Genomic DNA, 11115 nt, shown 5'->3' with positions numbered 1-11115 from the left:
AGATAACTAAGAAATATTCTTGATGCACATGTACCAAAAGACAAATGCTCGAATCTTTCCTAATGATGTAGACCTATACATGTACATCAACGTCACTACATCATTTAATTTAATTATTTTTACAACATCATGCATCACATGAAAACACATTCTCTATCTCCATAAACAGCTTAAATAAACAATTAACAATGGACAAATTAACCCTGACGCACTGTCACCTTACACTTCACACATAGCCACAGCTTTTGTCTTGGTTATTTTTAGTTTTTAATATTTATACTTGTTTTAAGATCTATACACACTATGTGTGATCTCAGAAATCAATGTTGTATGACTGCCTATCGTCAAAGATGGTTTTCTGTTACGACAGACAATAAAGTTTTCTGAATCTGAATCTGAATCTCATACGCATGAGTGTGTGACCTTCTCTCAGCGTGAAGCTGTAGCTACTCCCGACCGCTAGACGACAGCAGAGGGATGCAGAAAGATTAAGCGTAAACGCTGTTCTAACACAAAGAGGCGAGCGCACACGAAGACGTCAATCGGAAGAGGGGAGGGGCCAAGATCACTTCGGGATACAGTCGTGGCATGTAAGAAATAAACAACAATAAAACGATCGTTTAGGACAAACAGACGGTGGTTTGACGTTTTGGGAATCGGATAAAATGCCAGAGTCCGTCGGGGTTAAACGGTAAGAGTTTATAAATACGTTATTGACTGCGTATTGAAGAGTTCGCTGTCTTATCTGCTCGCATTGTCCCGTTCACTTGAACTTTGTGACACGCGTAGTCTCAATGTGACTTGTGACTGACCTTATTCAATTCAATTGTATTTGTAAAGCGCTTAATCACAGATTGCAGTCTCAAAGGGCTTAACAGGCAATAGATGTATGATGCGCCCTCGATGTGTCCTACTATGTGTAGGAAAGGACCAGTGCTGGACTGCACTTCCTACAGACTACACAGCCAACATGTGTCATCCGCCTTTTGTTTCATGGCAGTGGTTCCCTGTTTAAAGTCGACTTATTTTATTTTCGTTTAGTCTTTCTACCATTTTTTATTCCTCAAAGGAATATCTGCTACCGTTATAACAACAGTGTTATGCGTAGTTAAGTCAGTATTTGGGTTTTTAAAAAAATTCTGGTGTATGAAAGTTATAACACTTAAAGGCCTATTCGTTTTGCCTTGTTCAAAGCAACCGAGACTGGACTTTTTAACACAGTTCTAAAGAGCACGATCTTTCTAAACCTGATATCAATTGTTGATTATAGATCATGTTTTTTGGGCTTAGGACTTGTGATTTTTGTGTTTAGATTGGTTTCCAGGTCTAGGTTTGGCCTTATTGACATGATTAATGTGTTATTCACCACGCACATAGGCACCCACATAAACAGAGACCCTCTGCCAACGAATAGCAGACAAAAACACAGACTGGGCCAAAATTAGAGACTGCCCTTTTGTTTTGGTCAGTGAGGACTGATCAGCCATTTTGTTTTATGTGTATTAGACTCTGCCCTTAACTTTCAATCGTGCACTTTTCTCTTAACATAGAAGGCAAAATAATGATAATATAAATTATAATATGTGTGATAAGGGCCTAGCAGTCATTTAAATTATTATTATTATTTTTATTTATATACACTATTGTTGAACAACCCTTTCAAAGGAACAGATGTTTGAAACCAAAAAGTCGGAAACCATATGTTTTTAACACTGTCTAGTCTGTGGTTATCCTGCACGTTTGTTGAAGTAAATGTGAAACTTGCGCTTGGTATTTTCACAAGCTCCCGGGGGGGTGAAAATATGCAGAGCATGTCAAGGCAACAGCAGAGATTATCTAACTTGCTGAGCATCTATGGACACCTCCAAGGCACTTTTAGATGGGCCTATTTACCATATCATTCACGCCTCACAGTTACAGATAACATGGCTTAACAGCTAACAGTTCCCCTGTCACCCTTCCGGGTGACATGTGTGAGTTTTACCCCCTGTTTATTGCTGCTCTGATTGGTCCAGATGTGTGCGTGTTTGTGTCAGGAGACACTGTTATAACAAGGTGTATATGATAATTCAGAGCCTATACCCTGTTCATCTATGGTTAAAATCTCTCGCTCTCACCCTCGTTCTTTTTCTCTCCCTGTACGTTTATCTCTCTCGCCCCCTCCGGTGAGCTGAAGTTCTAGAGAACACAGTGTTCCAGTTCTCTGCTGATTTACTGATCTAACACCCAGACCTGTAATACTGCTCACACACACACACACACACACACACACACACACACACACACACACACACACACACACACACACACACACACACACACACACACACGCGCACACACACACACACAGATTACTGACCCCTGTTTGTTTCCTGGCTTATCACCTCCAGCTCACACATTTAGCTGTTCCCTTTTTGTGTGCATATGTGTGTGTGCTGACTTGGTTACTGTTTTTACTTAATGGTCATTACATGGTCATTACATCACTGTTGGACACTCACATTCTTTCTCTCACTCGCTCTCTCACACACACACACACACACAGCTTTGTTTCCCTTCAACATTAATAATCTCTCCCTCGCATATCTCCATCTTTCACTCGACCTCCCTCTCTCTCTGCATACCTAGATCTCTCACTTGATCGCCCTCTCCCTCTGTGTCTCTATTCAATTTCTCGCTCTCCCTCTTTCAGTATCTCTCACCGTATCGCTCCTTCTGCATTGCTCTCGATCTCACACACTTTGTCTCTCTCTGTATCCCTCCCATTCTCTCTCTGTACCTCTCTCTCCATCGCTTATTCCATTTATACTGCTCTCACTTGTTTTCGGTCGTATTTCCCTCGTCATCCGTCTCTCTCTCATTCGCCTATCAGTATTGTAGTTTGTGTGTGTGTGTGTGTGTGTGTGTGTGTGTGTGTGTGTGTGTGTGTGTGTGTGTGTGTGTGTGTGTGTGTGTGTGTGTGTGTGTGTGTGTGTGTGTGTGTGTTTCCAAACAGTTTCCCAGATCCCCATGCTGTCAGTTATCCCTTTGTGGTGTACATGTGTGTGTGTTAAACTATGACTGCCCTCTCTCCCTTCAGATGTAATATGAGCACGCTCTAGTACCCCCCCCCCCACCCCCACCCTCACTCCAACAGAGTATGTAGCATCTTACATCTTAAAAGGTCCTCTTTAAATAGATGATGTCAATCCTAATATAGCCCTGCACAGCAACCTAGGAATAACACACTGTACTGATACAACAGTGGCCTAGGTTAATCTGGATTGGCTCTCCTTCATGCCAATCAGCTATACTCACACCGATCAGAACAGTGGATTATGTACTTTGTGTACAGCCTAGAGCCCCTTTCCCACTGGATAGAACACCCACGAACACCCACTTACACTTGGCTTTGTTTTAGCGGAAAATGTCACATTTCTCCATCGGCATTCCTTTATGGGAAACATTACTGTGCAGTAATCACGGGTATTTATCGTGATGGAAACATTGCACCCGGTCGGACACGCATACTTTAGCCCCATTCTGGCGCGGCGCTATGGTGTCACACGTTGAAGCCCTGATGCTTGTAAACATACAGGAGCAACATGCAACGGCCATATTGCTCTTCGTATTGTTACAAACTCGTCCACACCTTTAGCATTTACTTGAGCAACAATTTTTTGTTTTCATTAGTACTTTGTATTTTTGATTGTATTGTATCCTGTGTTTTCCACTGCTGAGGGCTTTATTAATCCCCTATTAATCAAGTTTAAAAGAGAGACTCAATAAGAAATCACACACACAAACTGAAACAAAAACACAGAAATGATTGTGAGCTCCAAGTCAATGTCGAGTCTGGCAGTAATGATGAGTATCAATGGTTTGTTGTATGATTAATGATTTTTGTTTGTGGAGATGAGGGGACCACGCCCTGAAGGCATGGTCGTCTGGCAGAATGTTCTCAAAGATCTGGTTCCATTTCCCATAATCCTCCTGTTCTCTCTGGATCCGTTTGAAAAAGTCAGTTGATATGGCTACACTGAAAACAGCACTGATGTACTTCATAGCAATTTGATGATTGTATTATTACTAAACAATACATTTCAACTTATAGAAAAGATCTTAAAAAAAAAGGCAGTTGCTTGTTTGAGATTTGATTAAATTTTATGTGGTGATGATTAACAAAATAGTTTGTAGTTGCAGAAAGTTCAGTTTTAAGAAAATTAAATAATAAAAAAAACATTTGAACCTAAAGTATCCAAACATGTTTCCTCTCCCCTCATATAATTCCTGTAAGGGGCTAACCTACAGCCTGCTCGTTGTCATCGTACATGATCCAATCACAGTCCTTCTACGCTATGTCCCGCCCTAACATCCTGTATTTCCAGATATCTGATGTTTTGGAATAGAGATACACTCTGTTCCACTCTGTTCTACAAGAGTTGTTTATATATTTTGTGGCTGTTATTTGCATGCTCGATGGGAGGGACATGGCCGGAATCACTTGGCTGGAAGTTTATTTACACACACACACACACACACACACACACACACACACACACACACACACACACACACACACACACACACACACACACACACACACACACACACACACACACACACACACACACACCTCAATATCAAATATTTGACCCAGTGTATTGCACAACAACTGAAGGTATGAACATTTGTACATGTGTTTGTGCTTGGGAGAAGTTGTCTGTACTATATGTCTGTGTGTTTTTTACATCCAAAAGACACGTCTTGAGGGAGAGACGGTGGAGAGAGGGAGCAAGGCGATGTGGAGGGAGCTGAGAGGCTCATAGAGGAAGAGACAGATGCAGAGATGGAGGGAGACAGCCAAAGAGAAAGGGCGGATTGGGAGATAGCGGGAGTAATTTAACCCCACACAACCATTTGAGGACAGGCAAGAGGGAAACAAAATATCATGGCCTTTTCCCATTTATTTTCCCATTCTGTTCTTTAAGCTTTGGAATGTGCTATACCACATTCCAGATAACTCCCCCTCTCACACGATTATGAATGTTTTTAATTCTGTTGACATTAGTGTCTTTATCTTATTTATTTCAAGAACTGATATTCCCCCCAAGAGCTGCTGTCTAACGTTAAAACCTTCAGACAAAAATGCTTTGGAATTGTCATTTGCCAAAGCTGGGAGTGAGAGCCCTAGAGGTCAGAACGGGTACTGCATGGCACTGCGTCATCATTGTAGATTTATTGCAATATGAACGGTGTGAAGAGATAATGGATCACAACAGTGATTACTCAAAGCTCACTTAGGGCTGCAATATTGCCCTGGACCCCTCCACTGGTATGAGTCAATGATTATAACATATTGTCAATTTGATGCACTGATAAGACATGTCTTGGCCAAGAAAAAAAACGTTTTTGGAAATAAAGTGAGGCACAATATTATCAACATAAACTCTCTTACTGTAGTTATTAATGTCCATTTTGCAACTAACAATATTGAAACAACACATATAATATCCCTGATATTGGCCAATGTATCGGTTCGCCCCTCTTCATGAATAGACCAGTGTTACGCGCTAGACCTACCGCACTTGTTAGCCCGTAAGCCCGTAAGTTAGTAACCGAAAGACTGTCCCTACGTGGTGCGTTGATCTTGAAGTTTGTTCCTAAACTTTCCCTGGGTGGTTGTAATCGTACCTATCACGGGGGTTAGGTGCAGAGGTGGGTAGGAACGCGCTACATTTACTCCGTTACAAGTACTTGAGTAACTTTTTGGATAAATTGTAATTTTAGGAGTAGTTTTATTGCAACATACTTTTACTTTTACTTGAGTAAATATTTGAAGAAAGAACGGTACTTTTACGCCGTTCCATTTGGCTACGTGACGGTCGTTACTTTGTTTTTTTTAGATCTTTTATTTTATTGCATGCGAGATGTATTTCTATCACGTGAATAATTTAACCAATAAAAACATGATCAAATTATCTTGCCAATCAAATGCAGCCATTTGAGTCACATGACAAGTGTTGTCATAGCGCTCAACAGGGTCGCGCATTTTTTAAACATTTTAGTCGAGAAGTGATTCGAGAAAATGGATGAAACCGCAGATTCTGAGGATGAACAACCACACCCCTGGCCTCACATACAAAGTATGTTTGACTTGAAAAATTATAAAGAAAATAGCTACATCATGCGCTGCCTTCTTTGTGCGCCCAAACAAGTGGACATTTCAGCCTACAAGAACTCGACGTCAAACCTGAGAAAGCATGTTGCGGTAAGTTATCCCGTAGGGACGAGTACCTACCTACCTACCAGTTTTCGTCAAGATTCCTTTTGTACCCACCGCTTAATTTTTTTTTTAGTTTAGTTTAATTCAACTAGTTTTTTTTTAGTTGAATTATGTAAGGGATATCATATGTATAGAAGGCCGATCATTATCGGGAATATAAGCCCCTTCAGGGCGAACCGGACACCTCCACTTTGCGTCGGTGTCCGGTTCGCCCTGAAGGGGCTTATTTTCGATAATGTACGGCGACGTTCTACACATTATCCCGCTTATTACACGGCTACTTGCCAAAACGAAAAAATAACTTCACACGGTGTCTTTTTACAATGTATTTGTTACCAGCATTCGTAACGTTGATCAGCAGAGAAATAGTCAGCCAAAGACGTCGAAGTCGCTAAGCAACCAGCGTACTCGGTTGCTAAGTGACGTCAACGTCTTTGGCGGACTATTTCTCTGCTGATCTGGGCTTATTTACCCGATATTGACCGGCGTTCTATACATTATCCCTTAATTAGCACTGTATGCCCCATAACATTTCAATATATTATAATTTGTTGGCATAATGTGTTCATTTTAATGGATAAATCTCTCATAGCCTCAGCCTATATTTTTCTGTCCACAGAGGGTTCACCCTAACAAACTGACGACGTGCACAAACCTAATCGAGTCGAACAGAAAGCGAAAATCCTCCTCTTCTCATGAACCTGTGAACAAGGCCAATATCATAAGTTCCGTCACTAGCCCACAGAGGGTTACGCAAACAGCTTTAGACAAGCTATTGGTTAATTTTGTATGTGAAGCTGGCCAACCATTTTCTGTGGTTGAGAAACCATCCTTCAAGAGAATGATAGAAACTTTGCAACCTCAGTGTACAGTAATGACGAGGAAAACATTATGTTCTACAATACAGGCAGCTGCAAGCAGCATGAAGAGCATCATCATTAAAAAGTTGAGTGCTGTGAACCATGTAGCTACCACAACAGACTGCTGGTCTGCCAGACAACGTAGTAATCTAGGTGTCACCTGTCACTGGATAGACCAAACAACACTGGAGAGGCAATCTGCTGCATTAGCTTGTAAACGGCTCAGAGGCTCACACACGTTTGACGTTCTTGCTTGTGCATTAGAGGAAATACATTCTGAGTACAAAATCAGAGAAAAAGTGACTTGGACGACAACAGACAGTGGCTCAAACTTTCTGAAGGCCTTTCGAGTCTATGGGGAGGAGAGCGAAAACGTTGCTGAAGTACAGGAGGAGACAGACTCCATCATTGATGATGCATCAGAAGATGAAAGTGACTTAGAGGTGGACTATCAAGATGTATCTGCCATTCTAGGAGACGACACCGGCCTGGAGTACCAACTCCCAAAGCATCAAAAGTGTGCATGCCATCTTCTCAATCTCATATCAACAGTTGATGCCACAGCTGCAGAAGCTGGCAGCGAAACATACAAGAGGCTGTCGCGGTCTGCTTTTGCAAAGTGTCATGCTCTGTGGAATAAAGCCAGCAGGTCAACCATGGCTTTTGAAACAGTGCAACGTGAGTGCAAATTGCAGTTCCTTCGACCCAACCAGACGCGCTGGAGCTCCTTGTTCTTCGCTGTAGAAAGGGTTGTCCGCATCCAGAAGGAACAAGGAGAAACAGCAATTCGAAATGTATGCACAGCATTGAAGATAAAGATGTAAGTTGGCAAATCCCACATTGTTTGTTAAAGTTTTGAAGAAAGGTATAAGCCTTGAAATGAAATAGTTAATTTGCTATTTTAATTTATTTTGTAATTCAAATGGCTGTCAGCTTGATCTGTACATCTTTTATAGGCTCAATCCAGCTGAGTTGGGATTCTTGGCTGAATATGCTGCTGTTATGAAGCCTGTCACCCTGGCCCTCAACATCCTCCAGGGTGAATCATCAGTGCATATGGGCTTCCTGCTGCCAACAATTAACCTGTTGCAGGACAAGCTGAACAAGCAGGAGTCAGCTTGCAAAGTGTGTACACCACTTATAGACGCTCTGCAGCATGGGATCCAAAAACGCTTTGGAGAGGCAATGAAAGACCCTGAGCTGATTGCAGCAGCTATACTGCTACCAAGGTTCAGAGCATCCTGGACCACAGATGACTACATCCTCAAATCTGGTAATATACTTATATATCAATTCAAATCTAAATCAGTTAGCCTAATTATATTAATCAATATAACTACAGATTGACAAGAGCTAAAATCTCTGAGAGCTCTTAAGATTTAACACCAGCTGCTTGGCAGCAATAGAAAAGTAAAAAATAATGTGAAGAACTAATTCTTTTGAAAATAATGTATCTTGCCACAGGCCTTGACTACATTAAAAAACACTTGGACAGCAGCCTGGATGTAAATGCCGATGTCTCCTCCACCAGCAGCGATGAAGATGACTTCTTTGCATCAATGAAGGCAGGATCAACACAAACAGGAGAGGTTGAGAGGTACCTTACATGTCCATCCACTGGAGGCATGGATCTGTTACATTCGTTCCCTCAAATCAAGAAACTGTCATTAAAAATCAACACAAGTCTTCCAGCGTCTGCAGCCTGTGAGAGACTCTTTAGCCATGCAGGGCTCCTGTTCACAAGTAAAAGAACACAAATTCACTGCAAAAATCTGGAGAGCCAAATGCTGTTGAAGTTTAACTTCAAAGAGTGATTCTTTGAAGTCACACACTAACAAACAAACTCACACACACTCAAACAGACACAAACTCACAATAACACAGACACAAACTCACACACACTCACAGACAAACTCACACACTCACAATCACACAGACACAAACTCGCACACACTCACAATCACACAGACATAAACTCACACACACTGACAATCAAACAGACACAAACTCACACACACTCACAATCAGACAAGCTCAAGGAATTGGTTTAAAAATGTTTAGGTGCAAAATAATTGCAAGTTGTTATTATTATTATTTGTTATTATATAGTTAACAGTTATAAGTGTATTGGTTTTAATGCATCTTTAGCCATGCAGGGCTCCTGTTCACAAGTAATAGATCTGCAATAATCTTCCACTGCAATAATCTTTCACTGCAATAATCTTGAGATAAATCGAATTCATTTTAATTGTATTTAAAGGTTGGTGTATTTAATTTTGCAAAGATTTAATTTGTTATTGTTTTAGTTCAAGGGTTATACATTTTATTTTTAAAGAACTTATTTATTTTATTTAAAAGGATGTTATTTGCATTATCTTTATTTGAACATTGCTGTTTTATATTTTGTTGGTGTCTATTTTGTACCGTTTGTGTTGCTCTGTTTATTTAAAAAATAAATCGGAGAAACTCAGTACTTGTACTCTTGAGTACTTGAGTAGTCTTTTCACTGCATACTTTTTTACTCTTACTTGAGTAATTATTTTTACGAGTACTTTTACTTCTACTTGAGTAATTATAATCTTAAAGTAACAGTACTTTTACTTGAGTACATTTTTTAGCTACTCTGCCCACCACTGGTTAGGTGTGAGGTACTCACCGCAGGTCCACAGCCACCGAAGGCGAACATCTCTCTCCGTGACACGCCGCACCGGGTGACCAGCGTTAAATCCTGAGAACAAAAGTTCTCTTTTAAAAGTTTCGGGAAGAGCAACGTCTGTCCGGGTTAGGTCCTAAAACTCTGAGTCTCACCGGCAGAACGCCTCCAGAGACGTCACCAATTCTCACTTCCTGATACATTTCATTCTGCTTCCGATCCACTTTTATGGGAGCCAATCACCAAGATGGCTTTTCCCCCTGGCGCGCTATTGGCTGGTTTAACACAATGACGACAGGGAAGCGACGGCAAGCAGCCAATTGCGTACAGAGTCGTTTGAACTACGCCCGTTGATCACGCCTCTTGTGCTGAAGAAAATGACAGCAGCCTCCCCGGACCAACATGCAATCTACCATTGAGCTTTGTCTGGCAATAGCCAGGCTAACTTCCTGACTCACCTGCTGCCTCAGCTGTTGCTATTTACCGCTAATGAGCACCTCAACACCGCCCCCTCTGTGATGTCAGTACTGACCCTAGCCAAAAGCACGCTAAACTCTATCCCTAATCGTAACAACCAGTGAATGGTTCATTGTTTTAACAACAAAAATAAAATTATGAAAATGGGCACCTTGTTTTAGAAGGAGAGGGGAGCTTGACTTAGAAATGGGCACCTTGTTTCTGAAGGAGAAGGGTGCGTCACGGTGAAATGGGCACCTTGTTTCTGAAGGAGAAGGGTGCTTCAAGGTGAAATGGGCACCTTGTTTCAGAAGACTGGGTGCTTCAAGGTGAAATGGGCACCTTGTTTATGAGGGAGAGGGTGCTTCACGCTGAAATGGGTTCCTCATGGTTCCTCCTAGGATCTGAAGGAACTAAACAGAACAAGTTTTTACTCAAACAATAAATCATTTATAATCCTGATGAATAACCTACTCTCTCGTTGCACCCCTCCTCCCCTCGCCCTCCTCTCCAGGGCCAGCTCAGACCAGAGGAAGGTGCGGTCGCGGGATGCGGCCAGGTGTAGGCGGAGCCAGGAGACGGAGATCTTCTACCAGCTCGCCAATGCGCTGCCCCTCCCACACAAAGTCTCCGCCCACCTGGACAAGGCCGCCATCATGAGGATCACGCTCAGCTTCCTGCGCATGCACCGCCTCCTCAGAGCAGGTCAGCCATCCCATTGGATACTTTCACCTGCCAGTCAATACACTAGTCCAGTCAAAAGATAAAATCCTGTATCACTAGCTTACCATAACAATCTACCACTGTTTAGTCAATCAAATATGAATAACAATATAATGCTAATAAATATATGGAATAAAATTAAATTATATTATGCAACA

At 41.6% G+C, this 11115-nt stretch overlaps 1 protein-coding gene across 1 annotated transcript in view; it reads left to right on the top strand.

Annotated features, from left to right (window-relative positions):
• The first annotated feature begins 551 nt into the window (after positions 1–551).
• Positions 552–11115, top strand: part of hif1al (hypoxia inducible factor 1 subunit alpha, like) — a 20214-nt gene continuing 9650 nt past the window's right edge. Inside the window, exons 1-2 of the mRNA XM_079733188.1 lie at positions 552–691; positions 10749–10939. Coding sequence (XP_079589314.1) covers positions 666–691; positions 10749–10939 — 217 coding nt within the window. The 5' untranslated portion in view covers positions 552–665. The remainder of the gene's footprint in view (positions 692–10748; positions 10940–11115) is intronic.

This window comes from Pollachius pollachius (assembly GCF_949987615.1).
Source record: "Pollachius pollachius genome assembly, chromosome: 3".
NCBI lineage: Eukaryota > Metazoa > Chordata > Actinopteri > Gadiformes > Gadidae > Pollachius > Pollachius pollachius.
Note: the sequence above shows the minus strand (reverse complement) of the source record. Positions and strands in the feature narration are given on the sequence as shown.